The sequence below is a fragment of the Trachurus trachurus genome (genome assembly GCF_905171665.1).
Source record: "Trachurus trachurus genome assembly, chromosome: 23".
Classification (NCBI taxonomy): Eukaryota; Metazoa; Chordata; class Actinopteri; order Carangiformes; family Carangidae; genus Trachurus; species Trachurus trachurus.
The window spans coordinates 8748657-8766793 of NC_139912.1; the positions used below are offsets into that span (position 1 = coordinate 8748657).

The window sequence follows — 18137 nt, forward strand, 5'->3', positions numbered from 1 at the left end:
GTTTGTCTAAGTTGAAAAAGATGCTGTCACTGCCTCTAATTGTACATTGAATAACAAAACAACCTTGATTACTGTCACTGCAGTGCTGGTATTGATTGTCAGAAGAGAAATGAGTCACTGCTTCTGCACAAACTCCCCGGATATCAAAAAGAAAGGTGCTCGTATGCATTGCTTGTGTGTCAAATTCTAGTTTTATTGATAAGGTTTGCTTCTGAAGACTTTGAACAGCCTGTTAGAAAGGTCACTACTGCCATCTAAAGGAAAAAGAGGAGTATGACACCCTGTATGAGCACAACAACTGGAGGGGGAAAAAAACTGAATATGTTTTTCCATTTCGCCCTGAGCGCAGATCAATTTCTATTAGTGAATATTCACTGATGTCTACTAGAGCCAGAGAACAGGGACAAGAGTTTGTCCTCCACCAAAATGTATGATGTTGCATCGATGTGAGGCTCGGCTGAGAGGGGATTTTAATGATGAGAGCGCTCCAGGGAGGCAGATTTATAGATTTTAGGCTGCTGCTATTAAATGAATCTCATTTGGCTGTTGGGCCTCAAACATCTCATCAGTAAAAAATGAGATCTAAACTCTTACTGTGCTGTGTCACCGCCAGATGTCACACATTTAAATACAGAAGCAGACCTTTGAGTTGTGATAAGAAGCTTCTTATCACTTTCATTTTCATTTTATGACTTCACAGTATGTCCTTTATAACAGCTTACTACACAGTGTCTGACAGTATTGCATATCAACTTCAACAGGTTGTTTCAGTAGCTACATTAAAGCCATTCAACATGAACTTTTGTTTTAAGGCTGTACCATTCAGTTAAATTGAAACACCACAGATATGTTTTGCATCATTTCATACACATTTCCACAAGATTTTAACTGAGGAATTTAGCAACTTTTGACACTTTGAGGTCTCTGAGTAGTAAACTCACACCCTTTTTTTAATGCCAGCCACTCTGCCAGTAAGAGAGTGGGGCTAGGGTTAAAGTAATAAAGACCTTGGTATATGTAATTAAGTTATATAACCTTAGAAAGGCTGATACTTTTAAGTATCTGGCAATAAAGGTTGACAGGAAACACTTTTAATTTGCTGTATCAAAAACCTTTATAACATTTACAAATATCAACCAATTTTCTGTGGATCAAGTGCAACAAATGATAGGATTTACATTTGTGGAGAGTGAAAAGTTATTTGAAACATATGCCAATTTATTCTGAAAAGCACATAAATATATTTCATGATAAAACAAAACTTTATTGACACCTTGTAAGGAAACTGAAGCAGCAGCACAACAGGAAATATGCAAAACAGATAGAATCGATAAGTACTGGCTGTGGCTAACCCTAACCCAGACACATGATGATGCATGACCAGTGAAAACAGAAATAGAGGAACTGTTCACTTGCAAATAAAAAGCTGTGTTTTCGCCGAGTGCCCTGGTTTGACTTTTTAATGACCTTCAGAGTAGACTGAAGGCTATTTCTGCTGTTTCTCTGTAATCCATTGAAATAATCATTGATTGAATTAGGCTTCATTTGAGCTAAAATGATAGTTTTAGTGTTTTATTCTGAAACTTGTACCATGGCATTTTGGCCTTTTTTTTATGGGGGTGCTTTTATTCTGAGAATCTTGACAGGAAGTGACGTTTTACGCAAATTCGAGAAGCTAGCAAAAAAGCAGCCGTTATCACACCGGAAGTATGTTTTGGTAGTTCATTTACCGTAGTCATAAAGTAAAAACGTGGGGCAAAAGCAACAATAAATATATTATAATGGTAATATGTTCATTATTACGTGTATACATTAAACAACGGTGTCTTCGGGTGTTGTTGTTTTGCGACCAATTCAATATCAGTGCTTTTACTTTCAAAAACCGGCAACCGGAAGTGCCCCATGACGGCTCGTATTACTGTGTCAGTGTGAGATAGTTACAGTAAAGTCGTCAGGTGCGGCTCTCTGGACCCGACAAGTACCCGTGCAGGCGTGCAGACGGACTGAAAATGCTGAGCTACATCATTGGCGTGAGTATACTTCAATAAAAAAGCAGCCACACACACACATATATATGTTTTTATATAAATTACTCTGCTTACTTAGGCTCGGGCTACCGTTAGCTAGCGTTTTAGTTGTTTCTTTCCCAGACCAAGTTGTGCTGCTGCTGCTGGTTTGAGCCTGCTGGTTCAGGCGGCCTCGGCCAGGCTGTGACTCATTTCTCCTGTTATGGATTTAACAGAAATGCCTTTTAGTCAGACAACGCCCCGCGGAGGTCTCAAACAGCCGGGAGCTAAATGCTAACACACAGCACGGTGGTCCGACTGACTGACTGAGTCATTGCTCCTGTTTCTGACCTTTCTCTCAACAGCTGATCCGGGGTGGCGTTGACAGCATCATCAACCTCATCTTCAGACTCTTCTTCTCCAAGAGGAGACTTGCTATCACCTTAGAGGACCCCAACATCAAGTATGCTCTGCGGCTCATAGACAAACAGGTAACCTAGTAGTTTATGCAATGAATGACAACACCTCCTGTTTAGTCAAAGTCAAAGTCAAGTCAAAATCATTTATTAGTCTCCTGTAGGATAAATTTCTCTCGGACAGAGAGCAGTGCTGCTTCACAACAAAGAGAAAAGCAGCAGGGAAGTACTAAAAACATACAGTAAAATCATTAAAGTGCAATACGCCCCAGAAAGTACGAGTGGCAGATGTATGGACACGCAAACATTCATACATATCATCACACAAGCTGCTCATTCATAAATTTAATGGACAGAGGGATGAACGAGTTTTTGAGGCGATTGTGCCTGCAAACAACACGCAAACATTCATACATATCATCACACATGTATGAATGTTTGCGTGTTGTTTGCAGGCACACAGTGTTTACAAACGCAGCCGATGCGTTCAGGCACCACTGTTGCTGCTGTTGGGTTTCACATGCTTCTTTCATGCAGCTTCGTGTTTATATAATAAGAATCACAATAATGTGTTTGTTTTGTTGCTTGTTCAGATCGTCAGCCATGACACGAGGAAGTTCCGCTTCGCTCTGCCGTCTGCTGAGCACGTCCTCGGTCTCCCGATCGGTGAGTAGGCTACCTCCACTCACACAATCATATGAAAACATGAGGAAAATACTGTACTCGGAGTCATCATGGGAAATGAAAGTCAGAGTGCAGCCCTACCTGCTGCATGTGCAAGAACAAACACACAATACACTGTACCAGGGAATTAACGTATGATGTTGTACAAATAAATACAAAGTAGATACTGCAGATAGATTTCCTTTAATTGATGAGTCAGTGGGAAAAAATGAGTTCCCTCCGACCAAACATTTCCGGCTTCTCAAATTCAAGGATTTGGTGCTTTTCTTTGTTTTTTATGAAAATAAACTTAAAGCAGAAGTGAGTGATATATTTGTGTTAATATAAGTCTTAAATAGTTATATCTTCCGACAGCAATCACTTACATAGAGTGTTTGGACCGAAACACGGGTCTCTCAGTCCCTCTGCTCTGCTCTGAGCCGAAGAGAAAACATTTATCGTATCCTACAGTTTTTATCCAATGAGGAGAGAGAACGGCATGCAGGGCTGTGTGTGCAGCCAAGGAACGCCGTGAATGTGGTGACGTAGGGACGAGGACTGTTATGGTGCGTTCAAGGAAACTCGTATTTTTCCGACCGTGAAGTGGTACCAGTTCGATCTGGTACGAGTTCACCGGTCGGAAGTTACGAGTGGCCGTTATAGTGACTTTCACCGGTAAAACAGGTCGGAAAAACACGAGTGGGTTGCCTGGAACGCTACAAAGTCGTAAGTTGTGACTTGAAGCTGTAATTTACGATTTCAAAAGCCTGCCTCGAACGCAGCATTAGCGAAAACGACCGGACCACTCACTTCTGCTTTAATTTTTTTAAATGATCAGCTGTTGATTTTTTTTTAAATGAACATGTAGGGGTGTGTATATGTGTGTAGATGACATGTATGCTTGTTTGTTTATGTATAGGCACTGTATATACATATATTTACATGTATGGTTTAAAGGTTAAGGCATCTATAAGCTAGTAGCTTCAGCCCTGGCCCTTTCGATCGGCCTCATGCAGACCTGCTCTACAGTAAAAGGGATGTGTTACTGTTTTTTTTCTTGTGGTTTTATTATTTTTTTTGATGTGCTGCTGATCGAAATAAACTTAAACTTATACTCAAACTCAAACATAAGACATCACTTTATGTTCTTGAGTGGAGCTTATTCTTTGACTTATTCTAATCAAGAAAATTATCATAACCAAAATGATTGTCTAGAAGGAGAGGAGAAAAATGCAAAGTTGAAGATGTAGAAATAATTTGATGTGCCCATGTTTTAGTTTGCATCCTAACTATGCAATTCAGTCTGGACCCAGAGACTGTTGAGCAATGATTTACTGATTTCAGAATGATTCTCTTGCATAACTCGTTTGAAGCTGCAGACATCACATCATATCTCTTGTTTTTTTATGTTCCCAGGGCAACACATCTATCTGTCTGCAAAGATCGATGGTAAACTGGTCGTGCGTCCGTACACACCGGTGTCCAGCGACGACGACAAAGGCTTCGTGGACTTGGTGGTGAAGGTGAAGCCTGAGTGGAAGTAGTAGTTTCTCTTTTTAAATATAAACATGTGAATTTACTTTTCTGAGCCAGTTTCTCCTGTCGTCCCCTCGTCGATAGATTTACTTTAAAGGCGTTCATCCCAAATTCCCTGAGGGAGGGAAGATGAGTCAGTACTTGGAGAGCTTGAGGCTTCAAGACACCATCGACTTCAGAGGGCCCAGCGGCCTTCTTGTTTACAAGGGCAAAGGTGAGAAGAACCACGACGACCACGGTCAGGTGTTTTCTGATGATGCAAACTGAGCTGCAGATGTTTGACGAGATGATTTTCCCTCCACAGGAGTTTTTGCCATTCAGCCGGATAAAAAGTCTCCAGCTGTGACCAAGACGGCCAAAGAAGTGGGCATGATCGCTGGAGGGACGGGTGAGGAAAAACTACAAACACAGACACACGCACACACACTCCTCATGATAAGTGTGATTTAGCAAAGCAAATGCTGGGAGTTATTTTCTCAGTTAGGTGATTATTAGTTTGATCTAAACATCAAAAACTTTGCACATGTTTTGCCTAAAATGCAACTTCACACATATAAAATGGGAATTTCATCATCAGAAAACTATTAACTAATTAATAAAGATAAAAGATAATGAATGAATGTTGATTTTGGTGGAGGCACCAGCTGAGGAAAGCTGTTATAAGATAAGGAGCAAATGTATCCAAGGTGTTCCATGTTAACATCAGTACATGAATGCACTGCTGTCTGATTTTTTATTTTTTTTGTTCATATTTTTGTTTTTCTAAAATAAAACTGTCTGCTAAAACTAATTCCTCATAATGTAGAAATTTTCCTGGCAATAAACCAGACCCCGGGTTCAGATTCAGTGGCTGTGGTTGAGTTTCACAACGTTGTGGCGTCTGTGGACATCTGAGTGTTTCACACTGATGTGGGCGTAACACTCAGGGAGGGGCCCGTCTGCTCGGTTGGATTGTTGTTTGCTCTCTGTCAGTCATATCTGATCAGGATACACACACAAACACACACTCCTGACCCTCCAAGATAATAAGGCTATTTTTTACTTTGTGGTCTATTTTTGTCATGAATAATCAATGTTTAAAGACATTTTCAAGAGTTGATTTCCATTAATTGAAGTGATTTTATGTCTTTTCCTGTGACATAATTAAGCATTATACCACAGCTAAGGGGCGTTGGTAGTTTTATTCAACCAGAAATAGGCTACATATTATCCAATAAAATAGCCTCACTGTGAAAAAAATAGTCCCACCTCTCCAGACGTTAGCTCCAAGTTAGCTCTGCATCTCGTCTTTTCCTCCGCTTTTTTTCAGGTGAAAGTCACTGCTCAATCCCCTCTACCATTGTTAACCCTCCCCGGAGGTGAAAGTTCACCTTAAACATGTGAATTCAACTACTTTAGTCCATTTTTTAACATCGTAAAAACACCGACTGTCATGGATACATGACAACAACTTCCATTCATACCAGTCACGAGTGATAGTCTATGCTGTGATAAGGCTTTAGAATAGTAGCCGTGGTATATGCCCATTATACCACGGTTAACAACCAATCAGATTGCCGGATTTCACCTTTCCGTTTTATAACTCCACATAACCCGGCTACTTGCTCTGTTGTGTTGCTGTAGGAATCACTCCCATGCTGCAGCTCATCACAGCCGTGGTCAAGGATCCACAGGACACAACCGTGTGTCACCTGCTGTTTGCCAACCAGGTGAGTTTTCTGAGCCACAATTCACCGCATGTTGAAAACACAACTGTAACCGTAACTTATTTGTCTTGCTGATATTTAATTTGCAAGTTGTGGTTTGCATCAGATTGTAGATGAATTAAACACCTGTGTGTCTCCTCCTCCGTCAGACTGAGAAAGACATCCTGCTGCGGCCGGAGCTGGAGGAGCTCCAGGTGAACCATCCCGACAGGTTCAAGCTGTGGTTCACCCTGGACAGAGCACCTGACGGTAAGACCTCACAGAACAACCGGTGCTGTGAAATCTGAGAGGAGACTCAGGGTTTAACTGGCAACAACACCTCACATGATTCATGTAGTGTTACTGTATGTACATTATCACATCACTCATCACTGTTATACTTGGCAGTGCTGCAGCATTTTTGTGTTGAATTTGAAGCTTATGTCAACACAACTCAGTACTTCCTGATGGATCTATTCCACATTAATAGCGTACATGTAGAGGAAAGGCTGCAAGACTTTTAATTTGAAAAGTCATAATAGTTTAAAGTCTTTATGAGACGTATCCCTGACAAAATAAACTTGTCAACAGGTGAACATGGAGGGGTTTGTATTAACAGGTCTGTAATAAGACATTTATTCCGGATGAAGGTCTGATCTCTTCCCTTCTCTCTGCCTTGGTGGCAAATAAAAGCCTAGACTCTGTTTCAGTAGATACAGTGTTTTCTAGCAGGAACTAGTTTATTAATTTATATCTTGAGTTTCACCTAACGATTATTTTCGTTAATCATCTACAAATCACGTACAAAGGTCAGGAAATTGAATCAAACGACCATCAAAAGTTACAGGAATTTAAACCGATGTCTTCAAACTGCTTGTTTTGTCAGAGTAAAAGTTCTAAACAAACAAACAAACAGCGGCATATTGGATCCTTTTATATTTAAGTTTTTATGTTTTTCTTGTAAACTCAAAACAAAAGAAAATGTAATATTTCCTTTTTGAAATGTTGTAAAGTTAAATGAAATTGTACCACTGTAACGTCCTCACCAGCAGGTGTCACTGCAGCACACTGTAGAGTCAGTAATGAATTGGAAAGCTTTGTATTTTTTCTACCACTAATCAAAGTTAATTGGATCCTAATGAACACAAAGCTTCTGTTGAGTTTGTGTTTGACCTCTGATCTCTCCCGCGTGTCAGACTGGGAGTACAGCCAAGGCTTCATCAGCGAGGACATGATCAGGGACCACCTGCCTCCTCCCAGCGAAGACACCCTCATCCTCATGTGCGGACCTCCGCCCATGATCCAGTTCGCCTGCAACCCAAACCTGGACAAAGTCGGCCACGACGACGGCCGCAGGTTCACCTTCTAGACGTCCGTCCGGTCCGCGCCCCGAGAAAAACGAGGTTCGGGGAAAAATGAGGGAGATCAATTATTATCTGTACCCCAAAGCATTTAAGCACTCATATAGTGGCAGTGGGTATTGCACTATGTTTACTGTATTTATGCCATGATGTTCATCATGCAACAGAAACGCAGAAAGGACCAATTCATGTCAGTCATGGAAAGGATTAGTGTAGGGTTTAAAGAGTGAGGAGCAGGATGTTTCAGAGGGAGGAGGAGAGTCAGACGACGTTGGAAAACAAGTATGTGTTGTAAACAAACCCACTGTCCTGCTGTGGCCTCAGTTTGGTTTCAATATCAGAGGAGTTGAGGTTTACTGCTTCTCTCTGAGTGCCTTAACACCTGCAACGTTTGTGTTTTTTGTTGTTTTCTTAATGTTGCACACTATGATAATTGTGAGCACTTGCTTTCGTTTATACAGAATCATTAATTATTCCATTGCAGCTGTGGAGAATGTGTTAAAGAGTTATTCCTGCCGTCGACCTGTTGTCTAAAGATGATGTCTATATTTTGCTAAATCATGTTCGGTGATTGTTGAACGTGACGTTACTGAGACGATGTTTTTTGCCGCACGTCTGGCATCAGTGGCAACTTGTGTTTGGATATGCAACATTAAATCAACTGCTACTGAAACGTTGACGCACCCGAGTTTTAATTGTGTTGTATTAGGACCGTAGCGATTTTTGATTGATCAAAACTGTTGCAGCGTCTCACTTGAAAATCTAATAATGAGAGTGAAGAGACAGAGAGATGCATTTTCAATTTTATTACCAAAACTTTAAAAACACCATGTAGAATAAAACAATAATTCAGTATGCAAGAAAACAGGTTCAGCTAATTCTTCCTATGAACAAATAATGACTTTGGTTTCCATGGTTATTTAGACATTATTCAACATTTTGGGAAACATGCATTGTTGTTTTCTTACTGAGAAATCAGAAGATTGATGATGTTGCTCTTATCTGCCCATTAAATATGAAGCTACAGGAGATGCTAAACTTAGCTTAGCATAGAGATGGACACAGTTTAACACATCAACCAGCACTGGCAGTTTTTTTTTTTTTTTTACGTGACTGAAAACAAATGTAAAAAAAAATATATGTTAGGAACAGTCACATGCTGAGAACTGCTTTGTGTTGAGATCCAACAAGTGAAATATAACATTGATGAAATTTACAGCTGCTGGTAGACTGCTTTTAATCTGTGGTCAGAGACATGAAAAATGTTTGTCCCCTCCTGGCTCTTCATATGACAAAGCAAATTCACACATTTCCCAAACATTTCTCACTTCCTCTGACAGTATTCAACAACAAAAAGTTAAAGTTCCTCTGAGATTTCTGTATCAACACCAATAATCAGTAGGTGAACAGCATCATGTGTGGTGTTCACAGGTCCTGGATGATGCATAGAGCAAATATCAAAGTAGCTTCTGCAATATGGGTGGAAACTATTAAAATAAATGCATCTATATATGAATGAACTTGTTTTAAAGGTGACTTAAAAGTAACTTTACGTACCACAAATAAACAATTAATCTGACTGCAGCTGTGGTCATTAACTCTTGAAAACTACTCGAGGGGAAATAACAGCTGAGGGGGAAAAAAACGCTGATAACTGAAAACAACACAATGCTTGAATAATAAAAATAATTGCAGAAAAGAGGTACATTAACGCAATAAAATGTTGCATTTTCAGTTCATGCACTACATTTGACAGCTTCAATAAATATATAAGGTCCTGGAGGATATGGCTGTATGTTATGTGAAGGATGAGAACTAAGGATGAGAACACAGTTAAAAGTAGAGGTCTCACATGTTCTACTAAAGAGGTGGGTGGGATCGGTGTGTGTTTGTGTGTGTGTGTGTTGGCACAGTTTGGTCTTTTTTTGTTTTCACACAACTTATCTTAACAAGCTCAGCATTGCAACAGATCATATGTGGGGGTTGTCCTGTCTTTGTGCCGCGTCGACGTCGGGTGGGCAGACTGAGATCTCCTGGAAGAACTCATCATCTTTCAGCATACTCTGAAAAAAAACAAACAAAAAAAAACACAAGAAAGCAGAGTGAAGAGAACAGAAGATGGACTCAGGTTTGTAGACGTGGTTCAGATTGGTGCGTTTTCTCACCGTCAGATTGTTGATTCCCTCAGAAAAAGCTCCGATCTGTCTCACAGTCCCCTCCGAGTCCTCCATCTGCCGACAAACACATAAACAGAGGCTCAGACGTGGATGAAAACTCAACATAAAGAAGATTAAAGAAGTTTAAACAGAAGTGGAGGTGTTTGTGCTCGTCTTCGTACCTGTTCCAGGTGCTCCAGGTTTTCCTCGTAGAGTCGGACCCCTCCCATCTGGAAGCTGCTGTTTTGGGGCATTTCCACGTTCATGGGGCAGACGAACTCCTCGCCATCGTCCTGCCGTTTCTTCCTCAGAGTGCCGAAACCACCAAATGACAGACGCCGGGGCTGGAGGAGGGAAACAGACGGTCAGCAGGTGGTCAGCACTCAGCTTTTACAGAGTCAAAAGTTATTTTATATATTTGTTTGAACAAAAAAAGTGACCCAACCTGTGGTATTACCATTGACTTATGTAGAGAAAACTATTTTTACGTTAAAAATAAATAAATACAAGAAAAAGAGAAAAACAAAAGAGCACAAAAATGTCAAGAAAAAACACAATCCAACAGTTGTATAACAAAAAGATAATTACTGTAGACTTAATACTGCAGTAATTTCATTGATTGTTTCTTCTTAAATGTTGCTAAGGAGGTATTTAATAAGTACCGTACTCTGGGTTAGGTCTAAGATTTGGAAATTATGTTTTTATGGGTCAGATTTGGTCTCTTTGGCTGAAAATATATTTGACTTTTGATTATCAGTTTCTCCTGGCTTATTTCTTTGGGATATACAGTATATATTAATAATAATTAGAGGCCAAAACAAGTCTGATATTCACCAATTTGTTTACACTCATAGTTCATCTTTAGCCTTCAGCCTCCTCTATTCAGTTTATGTGGAAAATAAAAGTCTGTTAAGCCTGTGTTTTTTTTCCCCTGTCATAATAAGTGAAGCTGATCCTGGTGTCAACACAGAGGGATTCATTAGCGTGTTTGTGCTGCAGTTACCTTGACCTTGGCCGTAGCGGTGAGGACGGAGTAGTCTGGGTTTTCCAGACAGTCCTGTTTGAGCCTCTGAGCCTCGGAGCCGATGAGCAGGTGGAAGTGCGTGGCCAGGTGGCGTCTCAGCAGGGTTTTGTTCGGAGGGATGTTGAGCAGAAGGGCGAGAGCCTCCACGTTGAAGCGCGGCTCCAACACCTGCAGAGCGCACAGATATTAGAGAGAGGGTCAGAGAGGAAGGAAAGATGGACAGAGGAGGTACAGTCTGGACGAGAGTGACTTTTTTTTTCTTTTTTTAATTAAATACAAAACACTGTGCTTGTGAAATCATAAAGTGAAGCCGCCTGCAGCAACAGAATAAAACTAAAGAGGATTCAACAAGTAAGTCCTCTCTGTAAGCCGGAGCCACGGAGCCAAATCCCTCAGCCTTTAAGGCAAAGGCTGCCTTGATAGTCTTTAATTATTTAACAATAAAAATTAATATAGAAGCATATGGTCTACAAAAACCTTTCCATCAATAGATACACATGCCTTTCATTAATAAATATAATATAATATCCTTATAAATAAAGAATGAGTTATAAAACCTTAACTATACACCAACAAGTTCCAAGAGAAATTAGTTTTATAATTTATCTCTCACCGTAATATTTGTACCGTAAACCATGACAATCACCATATAAGAAAAATGTAAATTATGAACAATCTAATTCAGAGCAGATACACTGTTATGGAGTCTTTGAATACTGTCCTCTAATTTGTTCACACTTTAATTCATTTCTCTGATGAGTTGTGTGATAAATTTAAGTCAATTAATCGAACTTTGATCTCATCCTGACCCTTCGTCCCCGCCCACTCACCATCAGTCCTCCATGAACACCGCTGCCTCTCAGATTCGGAGCGTACTCGGCCAGATCCACTGATCGGAGCCACTCCATCACCCTGTGGTTGGTCCACTGGGCGATCTCTGCCGGTGTGATGTTGTTCTGACGGAGACCAGGGAGCAGAAATCCAGGTTTTAGACGTTACATTATCTAAATAAAAAGGGAAATAGAGATACAGGTTGTGTCTTGTGTGGTACCTCATCAGAGGGTCGTCGCCGGAGACAGCTGGGGTCGTAGGAATTGAGGCGGAGGACCTGAATGGCTCTTTTGACGCTGAGGTGATGGAGAACGCTGCCCACCTTCAGAGACAGCAAGTCCTCCTGGGAAACAGGATCAAACAAAAAGAGTCATCACACTGTTAGATGATTTATTATTCTGTGGAAAAAGTTCAATCAGAATATAAAAGAATGATTTCAAAGACTTTGAAAAGAAAGTTTCTTGTCAGATGAGTCCTACAAGCTCCTGTGAGACTGTGAGTTTTAAAACAGCAGCTCACCACCGTCATGTAGTGCAGCATGCGTCCGTCAACACGAGCCTCGTCAAAGTGGCTCTTGTACTGAGGGAGGCCGATGTCATCCAGCCATCCTGGGATAAAGAAACATCAGTGTGTTCAAACCCATGTATGTATGTGACAGGTGCTTCAGTTTAGTTTAGTTTAAGTTAAAGCAGAAGTAAGTGATATATTTGTGTTAATATAAGTCTTAAATAGTTATATCTTCCGACAGCAATCACTTACATAGAGTGTTTGGACCGAAACACGGGTCTGTCAGTCCCTCTGCTCTGCTCTGAGCCGAGGAGAAAACATTTATCGTATCCTACAGTTTTTATCCAATGAGGAGAGAGAACGGCATGCAGGGCTGTGTGTGCAGCCAAGGGACGCCGTGAATGTGGTGACGTAGGGACGAGGACTGTTATGGTGCGTTCAAGGAAACTCGTATTTTTCCGACCGTGAAGTCGTACCAGTTCGATCTGGTACGAGTTCACCGGTCGGAAGTTACGAGTGGCCGTTACAGTGACTTTCACCGGTAAAACAGGTCGGAAAAACACGAGTGGGTTGCCTGGAACGCTACAAAGTCGTAAGTTGTGACTTGAAGCTGTAATTTACGATTTCAAAAGCCTGCCTGGAACGCAGCATTAGCGAAAACGACCGGACCACTTACTTCTGCTTTAAGTAAGATGGCGTCATACTCACTGGTCACCCAGTTGTGGTCCAGTTTGCCCCTCAGGTCTTCCTCCTCTGACCCCAGAGCCTGCAAGGCCAGCTGCAGCTTCTTCTTGTGGAGAGGCTGCTTCATGCCCAACTCCTGCACAGAGCAACACAATCATCATACAGAGGAAACTTCCACAGCAGCAGCAGCAGCAGGAAGTGGAGCTAAAACATTTGAGAGATGTTTAAAAACACGTTCACAATTCATCAAACTGAAACAAACACAGTGGAAAGTTAAAAGTTAATCCAATTAAAGGTATGGCTCAGGTCAACACAAGCAAGCACACACTATTGTACCATGGGTAGTGTATTGTGAATATTGTAGTGATGATTGGGTGTGGTATAATTGATTGTTGTATGCACATCTGTCTGACTAACTTCCTTTCTGTGTATTTTATGTTTGACATCAACCTGCCTAAGGACTACAGACGAAAACAAGCCCATGGCTAGAATCCAGCATATATACATGAATGTTCATTACAGTAATACGCTCTGTACCCGTTTTAAATAAATAAATAAAAACTTGGCTTGTTAAAAGTTAAAACTACTATTTGTATGTGATGTAACTCCTGCAAATATTTGCAGGATCTCATTATTTGTCTGAACATGCCCTGCAGAGATTTTTTAAGTGTATTCAGTCTGAATTGCTGTGATAACAACACCCCGAACATCCCTTATTCATGGTCTCCTACCTTCTCCAGATCATGTTGTGACGCCTGCAGTAGTGTTTGTCCCGATTTGACCCAGCTGTGTCCCTGGGCGGCGTACAACCCCAGGCCCTGCTCATGCAGCCACGAACACACTTCATCCTTACTCCACCGCGAGAAGGGAACATCGACAGCACTGAGAAGGGACAGAGAGAGAGAGAAGCACTTAAACTAAAAAAACACTGAACCAGAAGTTAATGTCATGACATTTCCTTTGGGGTCATCTGGTTTTTGCATACGAGGTGACACCTACTTGTGTTTAGCTTCACGTGACCAGCCAAGTCGCGGGCCAGCTGTGGCTCTGACTCCGCCCCTCCTGAACTCCATGTCAGATGCATCATCGAGGTTGAAGGAGGTAGAGTGACTCCTCTTGAGCCTGCGGGAGTAAAAAATACCAGTATAATTGATGACAGATGATCCTCTTGGATCACTTAACAGCTGACCCACCCCCACACGACGCCGGCTGAGTGTTACCTGCCAAAGAATCTCCTGAAGCCTTTGGATTTCTTTTTGGTTTCCGGCGATGACGGGAGAGGAGCTCCATCGTTGGCTTTCCGTGGAGGAACGCCGGCCAAGTCCAGGTGATCCGTGCCTTTACGTTCTGTCTCAGCTGCAGAAACAAATCGATCAAAGTAAACATTTACTGAACTGATTTAATACCGGAACACAGCTGGACCACCACTACCACTCAGAACAAATCAGATTTTCTAAAAACCCTCTCCCAGAAATCTCAAACAAACAGCAGATCAACTAGAGAAGCACCACTACAACCCAAAGTTACTGAGAAAAAAGAAAAAAAAATAGAAACCTGAACATCACAAATGAGCCCACCCATGCAAAGATTAACTAGTAAAGTTCTACAACACATCATTTTGAGATTTTCTCATTTACAATGAATGAGAAAATGCTTCACAACTGCCAAGTAGCGTTGAAGAGCTTCATTGCAGATGGTTTATAATGCCATGGATAAGAGACAACTGGATGATTTTGAGAAACACCTCACAAGAAATAAGAAAAGCAAGAAAAAAAATCTTTTCAACAGTGACTTAGAGCAGCGAATCCTAAATTTACTTGTGTATGAATGTATAATTCTACCTTTAATTAATTAAAATCAGAGTCTAGTGCCACAATCCTTCATCCACTTACGGAGATAACTTTTTGAAACATTATTATATCTATTATAGCACAGAATAACAATGAGTTCATGCAAGTTAAATGTTCTTATTCTAGTGCCACTACTGTTCCTATGAACATCCAGCTGTATCATCCAGAGCAGCCATACTGCAGGCCCGACGAGGCCACTGCTCTACTGTACCTAACACAGGTGCACTGACACTCCTGGTGCGATCTTTGCAGAGGCATGGGAGAAACATCAGAGTCAGTGATGATGACACACAGACACACACACACTGAAACAGCTGCAGGAATTAGATAACATGGAAAAAAGACCCAAAAAGACCAGTATGGTGAGGCTCACCCAGATTCGGGGAGCTGGCCGCCTGTTTGCCTCCTCGCAGCTTGAAGAACCCACGGCCAAAAGAAGTGCGAGCTTTCTTGGTGCCAAAACTCTCATCACCTGTGACGCTGGGTTTAGCCGAGGAGGGGGAGCCTGCTGTTGCTTTGTTGTTGGTCTGCGAGAGAAAACACACTTTTTTAAAATCAAAGCAGAAAGTTTAGTTTCACCGTTTAACCAGTAGGTGTCAGAGCAGGACCAGGAGAAGGACAGACTGGTCGTGTGATGGCTCGGACTGTCACTCACTCCAAAACCAGGAGAACCACATAGATCATTCACTCTCTCCACATTCACCAGTCAAAAAGACAATTTAAAAAAACACTAAGCATTTAAGTTATTGTTTTGTTTTTTGTTTTTTTTTTACACATGAATCAGTCACAGAGAGATGATGAGGTCTTACCTGGTCAGTGCTGCTCGATGTGGGCGAGCTGAAACAACAAGAGGGAGAATAAAGTGTTGAGTCAAGAACCAGAGGCACAAACTAGAAATCCAGGTTGGTTTCTTACCAACTACATAATTAAATCTGACATTACTGGTTTAAGAAGTGACAAAAAAGACATAAAAAACAACAAAGAAAATAAAAATGTAATTCATGTTCAAGTGCTTTGGATAAATATTCAGACAACTGATTCATGTTTTTTAAAGTTTTTTACTTTGAAAGGGGCGTCAGTGACAGGTGAGTGTGGGCACAGACTGCTGCTTTAAATCTAAATCCACATGTATAATAATTAAGTTTAACCTTAAATGTCAGACAATGACTTTATGTTTCAGTTACGTTTTTGTACCTGACAGGTTCTTCTGTCTATTGGAGACAATAGTGGTCTGATAACATCTGATTAAATCAGGATTGGATCCAACAGGATGTTTCTTCCGTGTACAGATTGTTAAAGCTTTTAGAAACAGCTGCGGTCTAATCAGTGGGAATAATGTAGGTATTTAGATTATGAAGAGTTTAAGGAAAATAAGTAAAATAATTACGCACAGGACTTCTATTCTATTTTTTTTTTTAGAAATGACTGAAGGTTTGCAACCAAAACATCCGCCAGATTCATATTTTGTGCAGGTATTTCAGTGTATTTCAATCCACCCATGACACTCAATAAAAACAGACACACAGAGAGGTTTTAGTGAGATATAGGAACAATAATTGCGTTTGAAGCTCTGGGGCAGTTTTACCTTTCTGCTGACTGTAGCTGTCGTTCTCTGTCCAGCTCATTCATCTCAGAGAGCACTGCTATACATGGAATAGACTGAGGCGACAGAGGAAAACGTGATTAACAGCAGAACATTTACCCAAGTCCAACAAATAATAACCTGAACAGAAGCAGCTCTGAATTCCAGGGAGAAGTAATTTCAGAGTGGGAGGCCGAAATTTAGTTTTTTTTTTCTGAAAGGAAGTCTACAGTCTGAGGTTCATCCTGTGTGCGAATTGTTTTGACAGAGGTTGTGTTTACCTCGCCAGAGCTCCTTCCTGCCTCCCCCTCTAACACCATGGTGACCTGATCCACCTCCATGGCCGCGGCGACCGAGGGATCATCTGGGATATCGTCGTAGTCGTCTTCCTTCAGCTTCTCTGAGAGTGGACAGTGAGAACAGTGAGCGGGGGGTTTATCCCGTCTTTGGTTCACAATAAATCCTTCATGATATAAAATGTTTCACAGGGAGCAGCAGCAGGATGATGATGTGCAGAACATAAAAACAGGATCTTCTGAGAAACAAAATATATTAAAGTTTTGTTTTTGTGACAGTAGCTGTTATGTGAAGTTGAGCTGATAAATAACTACTGAGGCATTTCATCCAAGACTGTAACTAAAAATTGTTTTCTTGATTGACAATATGCTAATTATTTTTTTCCATTAGAGCTAAGTGCCTAGTCTGTAAAATGCCCAAAGTGATATCTTCAAATGTCAAATTATGTCTTTACAAAGATAATGACAGAGCTGCAAATCCTCACATGGAAGAAGCTGGACTGACAGTTGAATGTTTTAATCTTTTTTGTCTAAAAAGCGACTGATATCATTATTAAAGTTCTTACAGATTCATTTCCCGTCAGCAACTAATCAACTGGACCCATAATTTCATCAATGACATCAATGCGAAGCTGCAACTGAGGCAGCTTGTTTCAGATCCTAAACCTCTCGGTTTTGATTCAGTATCGATGTAGTGACAGGGATGCACATATAAATATAATAATTAGCACATTTGTAAATTATAATTAGCTCTCTAAAGGCTTTCTGACCTTTGCCCAGATCCTGCAAATCCCTGCACTTAGTAAGCGACTCCTCCAGCTCTTTGATTCTTCTCTCCTGTGAAGAAACAGACACAGTTACAGTGAAGATGCTCCACGTCTCAGCAGCTGCTCGTCGTGACACAGCAGCACATCACACCTACAAACCTTTTCATTGTTGACTGACGTCAGAGTCTCCAACACCCTCTTCATCTTCAGCATTTCTGTGTCTGAAAAAAAAAGAAACACAAACATGTTCTTTCTTTCTACTTGTTGAAGGTCAGTTTGGCTCTGGAAGCGGCCGCAGAAACCAGAAATAATGAGGCCACCGGGGCTCAGTGTGCTGGTCATCAGGGCTCTAATTTCAGCTCGTTGCTCCAATGAGCTATTGATTCAATCATCACCACATATTATCAAAAACAAGGAGCGTCTGTGTGTTTTACTCAGAGGCGCTACACAATTAAACATACGCCGACCGCCTGGTAATTTAATCCATGCCAGGTTTATGTGGCCCAACGTGAACTCTGAGGTGTTGAGCGGCTAAAGAGGCCGGACCTTCCCTCTGGGAGCTGATGGAGACCAACACGAGAGCTGGGCAGTCGGAGACGCAACTTCAAATGAATCGTAATGTTTTTTCTGTGTCTGCTGGATGTGCATGGCTTTTTATTTTTTGGAACAAAAACAAAACAAAAGAAAGAACAAATCAGAACTTATGATACAAGTTATTAACGACTCAAAAACACTTTTTTTTAGTGTGAAAGTGTCAGATTGAAACTTTCTTT

At 41.1% G+C, this 18137-nt stretch overlaps 2 protein-coding genes across 2 annotated transcripts in view; one reads left to right on the plus strand and one right to left on the minus strand.

The window, feature by feature from the left end:
- Nucleotides 1-1908: 1908 nt before the first annotated feature.
- LOC311006310 (NADH-cytochrome b5 reductase 3-like) lies at nt 1909-8293 on the plus strand. The gene is made up of 9 exons (XM_083999087.1): nt 1909-2030; nt 2372-2497; nt 3016-3088; nt 4502-4608; nt 4706-4835; nt 4926-5009; nt 6245-6330; nt 6477-6576; nt 7503-8293. The coding sequence occupies exons 1-9, from the start codon at nt 2010-2012 to the stop codon at nt 7673-7675; spliced, it is 900 nt and encodes a 299-aa protein (XP_083855213.1). The 5' UTR covers nt 1909-2009; the 3' UTR covers nt 7676-8293.
- Nucleotides 8294-8494: 201 nt separating this feature from the next.
- The window catches only part of LOC311006309 (liprin-beta-1-like), a 29617-nt gene continuing 19974 nt past the window's right edge, over nt 8495-18137 (minus strand). Inside the window, exons 9-25 of the mRNA XM_083999086.1 lie at nt 17524-17585; nt 17368-17434; nt 16583-16701; nt 16305-16378; nt 15529-15556; nt 15093-15246; nt 14090-14225; nt 13869-13991; nt 13601-13751; nt 12894-13005; nt 12198-12286; nt 11899-12021; nt 11678-11803; nt 10827-11015; nt 10006-10167; nt 9833-9898; nt 8495-9730 (exon numbers count right to left, since the gene is read on the minus strand). Of these exons, the coding sequence (XP_083855212.1) occupies nt 9638-9730; nt 9833-9898; nt 10006-10167; nt 10827-11015; nt 11678-11803; nt 11899-12021; nt 12198-12286; nt 12894-13005; nt 13601-13751; nt 13869-13991; nt 14090-14225; nt 15093-15246; nt 15529-15556; nt 16305-16378; nt 16583-16701; nt 17368-17434; nt 17524-17585 (1874 nt within the window). The 3' untranslated portion in view covers nt 8495-9637. The remainder of the gene's footprint in view (nt 9731-9832; nt 9899-10005; nt 10168-10826; nt 11016-11677; nt 11804-11898; nt 12022-12197; nt 12287-12893; nt 13006-13600; nt 13752-13868; nt 13992-14089; nt 14226-15092; nt 15247-15528; nt 15557-16304; nt 16379-16582; nt 16702-17367; nt 17435-17523; nt 17586-18137) is intronic.

What these genes read in the sequence shown, in the direction of transcription:
- LOC311006310 (XM_083999087.1), top strand. Translation starts at nt 2,010, where the DNA reads ATGCTGAGCTACATCATTGGC. An exon ending in TCTTGTTTACAAGGGCAAAG is followed by an intron (nt 4,836 to 4,925) that starts GTGAGAAGAACC and finishes TTCCCTCCACAG; the next exon opens with GAGTTTTTGCCATTCAGCCG. An exon ending in CATGATCGCTGGAGGGACGG is followed by an intron (nt 5,010 to 6,244) that starts GTGAGGAAAAAC and finishes GTGTTGCTGTAG; the next exon opens with GAATCACTCCCATGCTGCAG.